The 16,677-nt window shown below is 36.9% G+C and overlaps 2 protein-coding genes across 2 annotated transcripts; one reads left to right on the forward strand and one right to left on the reverse strand.

Annotated features, from left to right (window-relative positions):
- On the forward strand, positions 1 to 6,022 carry LOC132558722 (protein PML-like). The gene is made up of 2 exons (XM_060223318.1): positions 1 to 2,065; positions 5,955 to 6,022. The coding sequence occupies exons 1-2, from the start codon at positions 1 to 3 to the stop codon at positions 6,020 to 6,022; spliced, it is 2,133 nt and encodes a 710-aa protein (XP_060079301.1).
- A 7,927-nt stretch (positions 6,023 to 13,949) lies between these two features.
- Positions 13,950 to 16,121, reverse strand: LOC132558723 (E3 ubiquitin-protein ligase TRIM56-like). Its single transcript, XM_060223319.1, has one exon. It carries the CDS (start codon positions 16,119 to 16,121, stop codon positions 13,950 to 13,952), a length of 2,172 nt encoding a protein of 723 aa, XP_060079302.1.
- Between the last annotated feature and the right edge of the window lie 556 nt (positions 16,122 to 16,677).

Here is a 16,677-nt window from a genome sequence, read left to right on the forward strand (position 1 = left end):
ATGGATAATCTATCTACAGTGATAAAGGAGACGTTATTGACATGTTCCATATGTCTTGTATTGTTTACAAAGCCGAAGATTCTGCCATGCCTTCATACGTTTTGTTTGGAATGTATAACACAACACTTCAACAAAAGCAAAAATGGCGTCAACGCAAGATGTCCGACATGCAGAGATATCTTTACACTTCCTGATGAGAATGCAGAAAATCTCAAATCCAACTTTTATATTAACAGTTTGACAGAAGTTGTTAGGACAAAAACCACTGCTGTAAAAAAGTGTTCGTTTTGTCTTCTGAAAAATGTAAATGAGAAAGCATATTGGATGTGTATTGAATGTAGCGATTTTCTGTGTAATAAATGTAAAGACAATCATTTGGGAACCCGTATCACTTTTACTCATCATATCATTTCGGTTGTAGAGTTAGTGTCAGGAACATACGACAAAGAACTACGAAACACATACAGATTGCAATGTGAGAAGCATAAAGATGAAATTCTAAAATTTTACTGTGAAACATGTTCATCTACAGTTTGTCGTGACTGTATTTTATTGGAGCACAAAAAGCATGTATGCCTTACTACTGGGGCCGCTATTACGACAAAGAGAGAAGAAATAGAAGTACTTCTTAGAGCAACAGAAAAGCAAATTGAGTCGCTCGTTGCAAAACGGGTGTATTTTGTTGATGCACTGTCAACAGTAGAGCAAGATGAAGTCTCAAACATATCTTCACTGAAGGATTATGGATTATCACTAAAGGAAACAGTTGATAAAACAATACAAAAGGCTAAAGCCGAAATCCGAAAGGTTTCTGAAGAATCCAAAAAAACGTTATCCACACGAAAAAATGAGATTGGAAAACAAATTGATATCTTAGAGAGGCCATTTCAGTTTTGTAAGGAACTCTTAGCAGAGGGGCGCGACGAGGAAATACTGTATTTTCAAGATACATTGAAAGATGGACTTTCAAAATATCAACAGCAGGAAGATATACTGTCAGAGTTGACATGGGACATTGCAAGCGTTTCAATGCCTGAAGAAGTTAACAGATATATCAGAGAGGAAGTTGTAAAATGCGTGAAAACACCATGTACGTTACGTGAAAGTCCTGTTCACAATTGTGATGACATTCATAACAAAGGCCAATCTGAATCTACCAATGTCAGTGCCAATGCTACAACGCCACACCTACATGGAGCTGATGTAGACGGATCGGCGAATGCAGTCGCCAACTGTGATAAACTGGTGACAACGAAAACAGATAGCAGAGCAAAACATAACACGACTAAACCTACAGAAGAGGTCAAGGCCAAGTTTGATACCACGAAAGCCCCAACTTATCACAGCCAAATGTTCAAGCTTTCACATAAGTTCAGTTGCATGTCAAAATTAAAACCAGTGCTACCAATAGATGTAGCTTGGCTTAATAATCAGGAAATTGCCGTATGTGATAGCGCTAATGGAAATCTCCTAGTATTTTCAAAACTCGGACTTTTAAGTTGGTCTTTTAAAGTGGACAAACCCACGAACATTGCAGTTTGTGGTAATAGAATTGCAATATCCAACAGAAGTAAAGTTATGATTGTCGAAAACGACGTCCAAAAAGGAATACTGTCATTCCCAACAGGAGCATTCTGTCGTATTGCAGCATCCTTATCACATTTCCTTCTTTTTAGAAACGACATAACTACAGTGAGAATGTATAATGCATTGGGATTGCACTACGAAAAGGATTTTCCGTTTGTAAATGTCGTCATTCCTCCTGCCGTGTCTAGCAATAAGAAAACAATCCTGATATCAGACACACAGAAATCGTCAATTCTAATGTTAAATCACAAAGGATTTAAATTAGGAGAGATCAAGCATGCGACAAAATCGAGGCTTCCTCACGCACACTGCATGCAGGATAATAACGTCATCCTGTTGGACAAGCAATCTACTGAGGTACATATCCTCAAAGACGGTGAGGAATTACTGGAAAAGTGGTCTACTGTGCCAGAAATCAAAGAGCCGACGTGTCTAGACTATCACCAAGATGGGCTGCTCGTTATAGGGGGAGCTTGTGGTACCATAGTAGTTTACTCACTGATAAAATAACTGAACATACCTGTATTCGCTTGACTTTTTAACTACTGTCAGTTGACAAGGTTTATACAAAACACAACAAATGGTCACATCAGTCAATATGTTCATTTTTCTATGACATACATGTATATTGCAATGATATAAGAATGTATAAGATATAAATTTTTTGAGGGAGATATTCAGATCTTTGGTGTGGGATTTGAGAAAACTATTCAAGTCAAATGCGCGAAAGTTAATAGCATATTATTGCGTCACCAGAACATTTGGACAAGTTGTTCATAGTGGAATTTTTCAGTGAAGTAAAACTTATACGACTGTGTATATTTTCCTGATTTGGTCTTATCTTAGCATTTCCACATTGTTGAAACATGATATCCACCCTCCGGAATGTTAAAACAATCTCCAACTCGAGTACCAAAATATAGCCACAAGGGACTTTCAGAGACGTATGCGCATGTCGATAACATTCGTTGACAAGATGGAAGACGGCGGATGATTCACCACAAGAAGATAACGTAAATGAGGATCATCAGGCGGACAACAGATGCAGTGCGGGAAAAACAAAGCGTTAAAAGAGCGTAGTATTTGCTAACTTGTGAGTGTATGATTATTGCACTGATTAAGGCATAAAAGAAACACTCAATGCTTTAGTATCGATTTCTATCAGATTTATCTTTCTTATTTTAACATATCTCAAACATTGCTTATTGATCATGCCAAAATACGACCACATTAAGTGTTTCAGAGTTAATTTAAAGAATCTAAAGAATGATTTGATTTGAACAGTGCATACTTTGGAAACTTTGGCTGTGCAAATATCTTGGCCCTAGAGGAGCAATGACTTACTTTCCACGCTTTTTCGAGAATGGTTTATTACTTACTGCCTTACCTTATTAAGAAAACAGTTGAAAAATTAAAAACCAGATTTAAGTTAATCTACTATTATCTATTTATCCAAAAACTACATTTCCTTATTTGTATCGAGATTATTTTATCCTTGGAATACTGCGTCTCATTTTCGGACTGTCAAAATTAAAGACACAAATGCAGCTTATGGGAAGGGACATTTTCATGTTAACTTTCCTATTTAGATTTCCTTAAATTTTCATGTCTAGACATGATCATATTAGAAAACAAGAGCCAACCTATTTTGAAAACCTTTCAAGCGCTAATTGAAAGGGATTGTTATCCAAATATATATGAAATATGAAATGTAAATGTTAACACATGTTTTACTGAACAAAATGCACAATAATCCTATCCCTTTCCCTGTGCTAAATCTGGACACTTGTACAAACGTAGCATTAAATCGTAGTTTTAAATGAGCAACCTGTTTTCTCGGTGAATACCAACCTAAGAAAGTGATACATATCGAAAATAATAGATCACGTATTCATCTGCATTGTGTACGTCACGCACAACTGGATTCATTTAAGGCATGGTTTAAATAAACTGTATAGTGTTTTGGGAGTCCGGTTAACTTTTGAGAGGATAAAGTCTGTTAATCTTAGTACGCTTTGGGGACAGGACCCTGATATACAATGTATTTCAGTTTAGTTTATCAACGTTTAAGCTACTGGTACAGGGCCTTGCAATATTTCCATATTAGTTGTGGAATTGATATAACCAGTTTTTGAAGCTCCTTCCATTAATCTGCGTACATGTATAAACTACGCTACTGCACTATCATTAGAATGATTAGTTCACATAGAAAGGCTTTGAACGACTGGCCACAGAGAATAATTGAACATTGACTTTGTGACGGCATCCTACCCTACTGTATAATGCTGATAATACCTAATCTGGCAAATAAGGTTGTGAATGCGTTAAGCTAACTAGGCAAATAAAGTTAAGAAGGCATATAACAATTTTCTGTGTAGTCTGAATAATATTTACAGTGAATATTTCAAATAAAAATGCTACCCGATTGATTCCTGACGTATATCAGTTCTCATCTGACAAATATCATACATTGATATGATTTCAAGGCTCTATCGTCTGATACCAACTGTTCCCCACCTTAGTGTATGTCTTGTACTATTTAACGGACATGGAAGTAGAATTATATTTCTCTTTACTTGCTGTTTAAGCAATGATAACATCATAAAACGACTAAAAAAGACCTCTCTTGTTATCTTTGACTGGAATATTTATCCTTAGTTTTAGGTATAAAACGTCCCACTGCTAAGCATTTGATTAGCTGAGTTTAAGGCAGGATTCCCTACTATTTAGGTAATTCTCTATGACGGATTTTTCAACCATTTCATAATCCAGCATTGTTTTCATCATAGTATATGCCACTCTTCATCAAATAATTAAGTGATTATCAGATTAAATGGAAATGGTGAGAATATCTACTCTAAATATCGTTATACTGTTAAGGATGTCCAATCTATTCACATGCATAGTCGGGGCAATATAGTGTTAACATGGTCGTCATTCTGTCATAATTCAGTTTCAGCTCATAGACTCTTTAACATTTACAGATACAGAGATGCAATTTAATATGAAGTTGTATACTGATAATATGTTGGCCAGACGATTAAGTTATGGTTAGTTTAATTTTCTTTCCAGACTTATTGTAATTTTAAGCATAGGTATTTTAATTATTTTGTTTACACCGAAAAGGTAGGACCAAAATAATACTCATGTGTAACTCCACTTTAAAAATCTCAGAGAGAAACACTGTAAATGACAATATCTGGAGTGCAGCTAAACGTGACTTAACTTGAAATGAAATTTGAAGCGTGCAAGCTGGTGATTAACTGGGTTATCATTGTCAAACTTGTTCTGAAAGATCTTGATTACAAGTCTTAGCAAAGGCGTAATGATACAAAGTTCCAAATTTCTTTTGGTTGATTATATGAATGAACCATACTGTTTGCTAAACGTTTGCATGCATAATTTAGTTTAGAACACTTCGCCGTACCCCGCTCTACTCCGCTCTCCGTTTAAATCCGTGTTTTGTACAGAAATTAAACCACCTTAAACGATATAGATTATTTTAGTTTTGTTTCTTTACAGATTTCGTACACAGACTATTTCCTTTGGTTTTTATGCATGGCTCTTTTCAGTCCTACGAATTTTCTCATAAAGTATAAACATGTTCAGTACTCTTAAACATTTTTTGTTTCCTTATATAATCTGTACAATATTACATGGTCTAAGCAGGCAGTAAACAGTTTATAGCAGTAAATGTTTGACAGGGTAAGGTGAACACAATCATCCTCGACTAACTGTTTCGATGACTTAAGGTGTTATCAATAAAGCTTGTTTGTGATGTTTCCCTGACTATTTGACTACCTTTATTAGATGTAACCAAAACTTCAGAGTGACACTTCATACGTAGAGATCTCAGAATCACAAAAACGTTTACCTAGGTCAGTGAACTGATGACAATTAAAAAAAACAAAAAAACAGAGTATTAACACAAAAACCAGAAGTATTTTGTGAAATCATGACGGCTGATAGACTGTTAACGGGCGAGTGTTTGAAACCATTGCGGTGCTGATAGAGGGAAATTGTTTGAAACTATTGCGGTATATGGACTGTTAAAGGGATAGAGCATGAAACCATGGCGTTATACAGACTTTAAAATTGCGAGTGATTGAAAACATTGCTGAGTGTATGTAAAACTATTGATATATAAATTGTTACATTAACTGTTTATTTTTTATGTTTTAAAAATGTCAAGGATCTTGATGTCTATACCTATGTTTTTGAGGTCGAGGAATCTAATAAAACACATGTCAAGACTTATACAGTTTTCCTTCAAATGTTTATCAAAACAAATGGCGAATCGATCAGGTAGTAAAATGACTATGTATTCAATAGAAATACATTTAACAATGTATCTTTCTATTTTTCAGAAACAGGAAGCGTGCATGAAGTGTCGATAGAGCCAGGAAGCTGCAAGAAAAAGCTTGTATGGACATGACCGAATCACCGCATAAAAAAACACCTCCGTAGTTCAATTGCCAAAAGAATTCAACGGAAATTGCCTGAAAAGTATGGGGAAAGACTTCACATTGAAATGGCTCTGTTGAAAGTCATTGGCGACTGGCTTGACGGAAGTGGCTGGATTTATGTAATGACTCAAGCCAATGTTACAACTGAGGGGCGTGCCGTTAGTCTGCAGAAAGGTTCATACACTTCCAGAGGTCAGTGGGCTCATCAAATAACAGCAGCAGCTCTGTTCATCCTGCTTCAGAGTTCATATGGTGAATATTAAAAGAACACACCAGAAAAACGACAACTATGCTATGATGTTTGATTACTGGTTTAAAGTCTGGCAGTTGGAATGCCTACTCCTACAGTTCCTTAGATCACAGCGTCAACCAAATTTTATGTCCTACCTGGATTCTCTTGGAAAAATTATTCCATGGATGTTTACCCTTGACAACTTCCACTATTCACGATGGATGACAATTCATGTCAAAAATCTTCTTGCCCTGGAGATTAACAGTCCAGACACCTATGCAGAGTTCCTTAAAGGCAACTTCGTCACTCAGAGAAATCTACACTCAAGTTCTCAGCACTAGCCCATGACCAGGTTCATGAACAGCTGAATGCAATGATGAACGGACATGGTGGTGCTATAGGTATCACAGAGAATGAAGCCGCATTGACACGATGGATGGTGACGGGCCAAGAAACAGCTAGGCTTTTGATTGGATACTATGAAAAACACTACATGAAAAAAGACACAGATCGCCACCATGAACAGATACCAAGTGTACAGAAGGCGTTCATATCACAAGTCAAGAACGTCACTGATGTGATGGAGGAACTAGGAAACCCCTTTGCAGATACTGGCACAGATTTGTATACGCTTGACACCAAACGAATAATGCCTGATATCGTTGTAAATGAAATAAAGTCGGCAGAAAATATTCGCAAAACACAATACCAGAAGTTCGTTGCAGAGCGTATTAATGCTGATTGCACATCATTCAATGACAAAATTCACAAAAACAAACTGCCTCTGTTTAATGCTAGTTTGGGAAAGAAGCCTACCAAGTCCGCCACCAAAATCTCTAACATGTGTGATGCTGCTAATCTCTTCTCACGGATGTACATGTCATGCCAAGCTCGAGACAGTGATATGGATGCCTTCTTCATGCATGCAAATCATGCCTGGCCTCCATCACTAGCATCAAATCGCATCATGCACAAATCGAAGAAGTCTGATTTGATGGAATGTTTGGAATCGTTGGCACCAAAATCAGAATCTACACCACATGTTCATGTTAAAATTGTTGATGGCGCTGCCCTTGTTCAGACACTTGATCCAAAGAAGTCAAAGAAAATTGTGAAAACATTCCAGAACTATTCACAATTGGTGTTCTTGCCCTCTTTAGAACGCATGCTACAGGATGTTGCCCATTTACATGTTGTTTGGAATATCTATAAGGAAGACAGCCTAAAGTCACAAACACGACAGAATCGTGGAACTGGTAACCAAATTCGAGTGGCAAACAACACTAAAATTCCTGCTAGTTGGAAGAACTTTCTTTAGTGTGATTCAAACAAAGAGAGCCTGTTCCAACTTCTTGCCGATGCTGTAAAAGAGTTCCAATCCCCCCAAGGAAAACAAATCATCTCAACAAAAGTCCGGAGCGCTGTTTCATGCTGACCTCTCAGACTTGTCCTGCACTCACGAAGAAGCGGACACCCGGCTCCTGTTTCATGCCTCCCATGCATTCCATCAAGGATTCATCAAAGTGATGATACATGCCACTGATACAGATGTGGTGGTTCTCGCAGTTGCTGCATCAAGCGTCTTAAACGATTGTGAAATGTGGGTAGCATTCGGTCATGGTTCTAAACTGAGATACATCCCCTGTGACCTAATTTCAGCTGAACTAGGCAATGATACATAATGGGGTCTATGCACGCGATATCAGGATGTGATACTGTTTCTGCATTCTTCGGGATTGGAAAGAAAACAGCTTGGGTTGTAGGGCGCAGTATGACTCAGCTCACAGCTACATTTGTGCTCCAACTCAAGTAACACCCAACGACATGGACCAAATAGAAAGTTACGTGGTTCTACTGTACCAGCGAACATCAGGACTTAGTCATGTGAATGAAGCCAGGAAATACTTGTTCACTCACAACCATAAGATGGAAAACATTCCTCGGACGTTGAATGCTCTTGAACAGCACGTGAAAAGGGCTGTTTACCAGGCAGGCTATATTTGGGGACAGACACTTACTGGCGAGCCGGATGTTCCTTCACCAGAATCATGGGGGTGGAAGAGAGTGAAAGATGATTCCCCATGGACTCCATGCTGGACATCCCTTCCAGAGGCAGCCAAAGCTTGTCAGGAACTGTTGAAATGTGGGTGCAATAAGGAATGTACTCGGCGATGCAAGTGTGTCAAAGCAAATGTGCCGTGTACACAGCTGTGCTTCTGCTCAGGACAGTTTTTTTTTATTAAATGACATTACTATTAATGACAGGAACTCTTGTGTTAAGCGAGATTCTCCCATACTTCACCAAACAATCTATAACTAAATTATCAGGTTCGGATTGTTCAAACAATGGTACGTCCTAAAGACATTTTGTCACCTAATTGATACGGATTATGACATTTAAAAAAAAATAAACATATGAAGGAAAACTTTATAAGTCTTGAATTGCGTTTTTTTTTTTTTACATTCCTTAAACCTCAAAAATATAGGTATAAACATCAAGATCATTGAAATCGGGGCACTGAGAGGAATTTCATGGACGAAATAATTTTTGTGGCGGCCATTTTGAATTTCCAGATTTTTGGCGGGAACGGCTGGAGTGAGGTCGTGGTTCCCGCAATTTTTGAAATTAGCATACCCAAAACCCCCCAGGACAAATTATCATGCTTCTTTCCGGAAGTGCACGCCCATTTCACATATCCGCCATACTATTTTGTTTTCAGTGTCAATGTCAGTGTATAATGAAATAGTCGTAAACTGGAATGAATTTTCTCAGCTGATATATTAGGTACAAATAATCGAGTGTAATTTATAAAGATCTTCAGAAAAATAGGCAATTCTATTCTTATATCAGTACAGCTTCGATGTACTGGGGAATAGGTTTACTAGTTCATTGCAATCATATATTTACTTACGATTTACACTTTGACGTTGTTTCATAATATCAAATATTTTTTCTAGAAGAACTGTATACTGTAAGTAAAATATAAATATCAATGACGAGGTATCTGAATTCAGCTGTTATGATAAACCTTTGCCTACTGCTTGCAAATGGAAAACCGAGACTCTGATTAAGAAGAACATGGACATGTCTGGCCAGTCTGGTAAAACAATTCCGATAAGCATGCATTATATTCCACTGATGCAAGGGTAAGACGTCCGATCACTCACATGTTTAGTAGTACTCTTCAATATAGATTTTAACTGATTTGGATGTTTGCTATACGCGTTATGTAATATCACACCAGAAATGACTTCGTGTTAGCCTTCAATTATCTGCTCGGTTAAAGTTGTATTAATGTTGATAACAAAAGAATATCATGTATCACTTTTCAGAGAGGTTTAAACAAGGTATAACAGGTAAAATAGTAATCATTCCCGGTGGTGGGTAACTGACTACACCCGGACAGTGAAAAGGGGAGGACGTCTGAAAATAAATGTTCATATAACATTGGTGTACTGAATGTTTTCTATCCAAGAAAGAAGATTAAGGACTGGCAGTTAAATCAGAATTTGCATGAGACATAAAGGATTTTAATGATATATCTATCTATTTCTGATTTCGTTAACCCTTATTACATTTTCAGTCTTTATTCCAAAACTTTGAAAAAATATTCCGCAAGGGAATGAGCGAAATATGATATACTTCTGGAAATAAATACATATTAATGTATAGAGCAAACGCAAGGTTTCAAGTGTTATCTAACAATTAAGAATAGCTTGGGTAGAACACGTAACATAACATTATTCAGGTGTAGATGTAAAACACCTTTCTTTGCACTACTGAGATAGAAGTCATACAATGAATCATGTCTAATTTTGCTTTATTTATAATTGTTGAAATATCACGTTTCCATTTCTATACATTGAGAGACGATTATGACTGCCATGTCTAATAATTTTAATGAGTAAAAGCATTCATATACAGAAGAGTTAAAAAAAATAGCTATGGTACCAGGAAGGTTACATTAAGTCATTAAGATAGATTCGGTAAGTGTAGTCCCAAACGATGATTATTTCATTTTGTAAGCATGAAGTATAAAAAACCTAAACTTCCTTAACAGAACATGGTAAACAGAATGTTATTTGGTTATCGCGTTAAAAGTACACGTGGTCGACTTATCACACTCATGTTGCATGTATATAAAGATTTGTTACCTAAGTTTATATATAGGTTTGTTTGTATTTCAAACATATGCAATGAAAACGTATAAAAAGAATGGATGTGGATCAAGTGATATATATATCTGTACTATAATAAGCTGTACATATACACCTAGTGCGAAGGGATGAGGTCAGCACTACCGCCGACAGCGACGAAGACGACGACCAAGCAGACCCAGAGCCCGAACCAGTCACCATAGCCCAAGCCCAGTCCGCCATTGCCTTAGCTTATCTTATTTCGAACAAACCACTACGACGACACACAACACAGAAGAGAACATAGACTCGGTTGATAAACTTCTACATATGCAAGGGTATTGACAGAGAGAGTTTCCCGGGACAGAAAACAGTTAGTTGTTAGTCAATACGGCGAACCCGAGAAATAACCAGCATCCATGTATGGAAACGAAAGTGGAAATTACCCAAGGCTAAATTTAGAATTCCGAGAAAACCACAAGAGCGATAACCCCTACGTGACCACAGGCACTCGAGGCCAGGATATTATTTTTTAAACATTGATTTTTGTTTTAGCACTCATGACTGACGTTATTTAAACGAAATATCAACAGAATTCAAGTTTATGTGCCGGTTGACAAATCCGAGGTCCACGGTCATTAAAAATACACAAGGCAAGCAACTCCAGATTTTAAAAAATCGACCCCTCGCTTGGAAACTGGCTCAAAAAAAGTAGTTATGATAAGTTCCTTGTAAAACAATATGTATCCGTAGGTAGTGTGTATATTTACCTTTTATTTGGTGCATAACATTACAGGCAACGAGAAATTCACAATACGTACATGAGATTAACATCTCAATAACCGGAGATTTTATCGTCTATGTAATTATCTTTGACGGAAGTAACATGCCATTTCAAGGGCGGTCACTCCGACTTTTTGGGAGAGGAGTTCCGGATAGCACTATACCAGTGAACAGGTAAGAAAGGTTCCGATGTCATTACGCGCGTAACTTCAAAATAGATATTTTTATTTCTACAAATACATTTGCGGGGATGGAAAAATAATGGCTGGGCAAAGAAAGTCCACATTTGCCAATTTGGATACAATATCATGGTAAGGGATTATACAGAATGCATCATTTAATTTCCAATTTCTAAGTTAATATATTTCCCCCACGATATTTTTCATAAATTGCGCCCTTTTTTCATTATCTGCATGATTTTTTTCTATTTTTTTTTTGAAAAAAAAATTCTCATTACCGCCAGCTTGATTGAAAGTTGATGCATTCTGTATAATCCCTTACCATGATATTGTATCCGAATTGGCAAATGTGGACTTTCTTTGCCCAGCCATTATTTTTCCATCCCCGCAAATGTATTTGTAGAAATAAAAAATATCTATTTTGAAGTTACGCGCGTAATGACATCGGAACCTTTCTTACCTGTTCACTGGTATAGTGCTATCCGGAACTCCTCTCCCAAAAAGTCGGAGTGACCGCCCTTGAAATGGCATGTTACTTCCGTCAAAGATAATTACATAGACGATAAAATCTCCGGTTATTGAGATGTTAATCTCATGTACGTATTGTGAATTTCTCGTTGCCTGTAATGTTATGCACCAAATAAAAGGTAAATATACACACTACCTACGGATACATATTGTTTTACAAGGAACTTATCATAACTACTTTTTTTGAGCCAGTTTCCAAGCGAGGGGTCGATTTTTTAAAATCTGGAGTTGCTTGCCTTGTGTATTTTTAATGACCGTGGACCTCGGATTTGTCAACCGGCACATAAACTTGAATTCTGCTGATATTTCGTTTAAATAACGTCAGTCATGAGTGCTAAAACAAAAATCAATGTTTAAAAAATAATATCCTGGCCTCGAGTGCCTGTGTACGTGACAGGAAGAACAGACGGGAATCGATGAATCAGATTCATTGACATAATGCCCAAACTCATCAAAGGAATGTTTGAAATCTTTAGTAATTAACATAATTTATTATCACATGTTTAATTATATCCACAATATACATAATATTTCACAAACATGCATCTCTCAAACAACACACATGATGTGAATATGTACCATGTGCAGGCATACGTACTCAGTCCGGCATACGTGATCAACACCTCTGGATGGTAATGACAAGTTCGACGGACATCAAGGTCATTTTCCAGCAATCCGGAAGATTCACAATCCGGAAAAATACTGCTGGGGACCAATGTGTCCGGATTATCGAGATTCGACTGTACCTTCAAAATGATAGAGACTTTGATTAACAACAACGTGAATAGGACAAAGAATGATAGTATTAAAATTCGTTGTCTAATTCACCGACATAATTTGTGAACTTATAAAAAAAATTAAAATAGTTGAACGTTAATTTGTCAGCATAAATGCAAGTTACAGTCTTGAGATCCACACCAGACAGAAAATTTGAAAGGGACGCCGCTGTTGCTTTTTCATTTATTGACAGTCCAAAACCTCAATTAAGACAGAGAGAGATATGGTGATACATTTGTTTATGAAAATAACATAACCGCCTGAAGTTGATTCAAACAAAGTTGTTATATCATCCATTGTCCTTGTTTTAATAGGCAGTCATATTTTATCTGACTTAACACATCTGTACGCCCTGCTATGATATTACCTTTAGCTGTGTTATCTTTGATGAAATAGTTTAGTGTAAACAGACAAAGCTGTCCAGGGAGTTTAAAAAAGAAGTCTATAGTCAAAGATAAAAGTTAAAAAAAAGTTAAAGATAAAGTTGTCCTTCATAAACATAAAAGTCGGATATGTTTTAAGGTAGAGATAAGCCTCAGACTATATAATATGAACATATTTTAGCCCTAAAAGGTCTCTTTTTCTCCTCTCTTACACATATTGTGCAGTTTTAAGTTTATTTCAATAAAATATAGGTATTGAAACTACTAATCGATTGTTAACCGATAGATTGTCTTAATAATCAACAGAATATCTTTCTGCTAAACATCGTCACTCATGTGCTGTGTGTGGGTTGGGAGCATATTTTTGTATCATGTCACGCACTCAGAGTTAGGTGTTTTTGCAGTAAATCGTTAAAGTTTTCACCCAGGTAAATCTTCACAGTAAATTTAGAGAAACATTGCCAAGAAGTTCTTTTAGATAAAATAATCAAAAATCATGTGTTGTTTTGCTATGCATCAAACACTGGACCTTCAGTTTAAAACACATTTCTGTGGCGTCAACTCTCATATGAAACAAATGAAAACGCACAACACCACGACAGTGTATTCATGTCCTTGATATCTTTCTGTTAATTTATGGCGCTTTTGGTATAAGAAAACGAATATACTCTTACGTAAACATGTATATCCAAATATCTCGATTTATTGTTAGTTGTTGCCAGCAAAGATTACAAAATCATATATATTGTGTTTGACCGCGTCAACATAAACTTACATTTTCAGTTTTGATATACCAGTATTTTACGTCATTCGGACTAGGATTGTACACTGATAAAATACTGCATTTGATCAGATATTTTACGGCAATTTGTCTTTTTTACAGCTTCTTATTCTGCTTTTTCATGTTTGTCGTGAAGATTGCCACTTGCTTATTAGATGTAACAATTAATTGTCCACTACTATGAAAATCTAGATCACATGGATGGTAGATTGCCGACGGTAGAGACCAGCTATGTAGATACTTGCCGTCGTTTGACAAGACGATTACTTTATTTCCATGATAGTCTGCCACCAACACACAATTCTCATCTGTGCAGTGACCCCCGTGGTGACCCCACTTTCTTGGTTCAGGTAAACAGGTTTCTTTGCATATCTGTCCAGATGTTTTGTCAATGAATAAAAGACTGTTCATGGACCAGTCCGAGATAATATGCCATTGGTTATTACTAGATATCAAGTTGACGTTACATCCATCAACCTGGATAGCTGTTCCTCTTTGTCCACTTGTAGTAAACGTTGCCATGCTATTTCGGCCATGAGATGTTGTACCTAGGAAGGTTTCGTCGACTGTTCCCGTTAAAAGAGGTGTGATGTTATTACTGCCTATATGAATATCTTTAATTCGTGTTTTGTTTCTGAATAATGTAATATAGCCTCGTCTAGAACATGCAACTACGTCTTTAGCACAGGCAACATTCAGAGGACTATCTACTGGTGCACTCCACTCAACAGTCCCATCTATGTTAAAAACACTAATTTTGTTGTTATCCCGGTCACTGACTACAAAAGAATTACTATTTACCCATGCCACTGACGTCACCATAGGTTTAAGAGTGTCGGCAGGAGTATCCAGTGAGAAACATCGAATCTGTTGGTATCTATTGACAATTGCTGATCCAGATGCAATTATCTTATCACTGGGATTCAGCTTGACATCTTCCTCCTTTTTTACATTAGACTTGCTCAGATCGTTTTCTGTAGTGATTGTCAATGGTTTCACATTTGCCGCAAGGGTTTGGATACTTGTTTTATTTTGTGAATGAAGCACCTCTTTTTTATCCTCATATCTAGAAGCATCCAGTCCAGCCTGTTTCTTTCCGCTTGTAAATTGCTTAGTTTTGGTGTCCTTAGATTTATTCGATTTTGCATGCGTTGTTATCTTAGGCTGTGTCGTTTTGCTACTATTTTGAGATTGGTCGCTGCATTTGACAAGTATTGGCTTCTTTTGTTCGTCTGATTTACTCTGATTAATCTCCGGAGGAGAAGGAACAGGGTTCGTTTCAGTTACGTCTTCCTCGATGATTTGTCGAAATTCGATGCTTGTCAAATTTGCAAGACAAATTGAATCCATTAGAGAAGTTTGGAATTTTACATCCAGCGACTGTGTCTCTAGACAATCGGATGGGCGATCGATGGCTGTTAAAGATGAAAGCTTCTTGAGAAGCAAATCTTCAATAGGTAATATATGTAATGCATTAGCACCACAAATGAGGGTTTCACATAGCTCCAGTGATGGCTCGATCTTTTCCAAATAAGCAGCTACTTCTACTTTTTGTGTTGTCAGTTTTTGTTTAATGTCTGCAAGTTCTGATGACGCCATTTCCTTTGCTTCTTTTCCCTTCTGATCTATGACAGTTTTTAGCTTGTCACAAAGACTTTGAACCTTTTTCGGAATTTCTACCTCTTTCTTCTCGATCTCTTGGATACCATTTTCAACGAACTGTTGTACGGTCATTGCTTGGCGTAGACAGGGTTGAAGTTCAGTGAACATCCGATCGATGTCTTTTCTTTTCGAAGTCTTAAGAGCTTCTTGTTTTGTTATAATCTTGTGATCATTTCCGTGACTTACTAAACACTGCTCACAAACCGGCATTGGGCATGATCTACAGAAATACTGTATCTGTGTATCAGGATGGTCACCACAGGTAAAGAGGCGATTTTTTAGTATAATGTCGTCGTTCTTGCCTGCCTTTAAGTCTTTTCTTTTGATAACTTGATGGTTAAACGTCAATCTTGTGAAGGTATGATGCTCCGCGCACTTGTTACACAACATGTCACCACAATCTACGCAATAATGTGTGGCATTTTTCTTAACATCTCTGAACCGACACACGATACAAATATGTTTATCTGTCTTCAATAGATGCAGTTCCACAAGTCTGGATATGTAGGTATTTCTATTAAGTACAGACCTTCTCTCGTCGTCAGAACCAAAGACGGCATGACAAATGAAACAACTGAATCGGCCGTTGCTGTCTTGTGTTTTCATGGTAATACAGTCATGGCAAAACGTGTGTAAGCATGGTAATATGTGAGGATTTTTAAAGATATTTTTTACAAATTTTACACTCTAATTCATTGATTTTCCCGTCCGACGCCATGCCATGTAATGCACTATTGTTGTTGTGTCGAGTTTAAAATCTGATATGACTTCCAGCCTAAAAGCAAGAATAAAAAATGATTAAAAAATCAATGAACAATGATATTTTTGCGTTTTTTAAAGCCATCAATATCGAATGAAGCACAGTTTATCCTTAGATGTCATATTCGTCAAGACTTCTTTTATGACACACTGTATGACGTCACGTAAATATATTTCACGAAGCGTGTTACATGTCGGACTCAATAAGACCTACTTAAGTATCAACTCGACACCACAGCAAGTACCTGTTGTAACTAAACACATGCCATTAACACTTGCAATGTAGTATTTTATCTCGTTTTAAATTGCAACGACATAATAACTGACGATAACATATGTAAATTGAAGTAACATAGGAAAATATGACATACATTTCAGATGTTTTTATGAAACACTATGCCCC

This window comes from Ylistrum balloti, unplaced genomic scaffold (genome assembly GCF_031769215.1).
Source record: "Ylistrum balloti isolate Yb309-2 unplaced genomic scaffold, AGI_CSIRO_Ybal_v1 Utg370816, whole genome shotgun sequence".
Taxonomy (NCBI): Eukaryota; Metazoa; Mollusca; class Bivalvia; order Pectinida; family Pectinidae; genus Ylistrum; species Ylistrum balloti.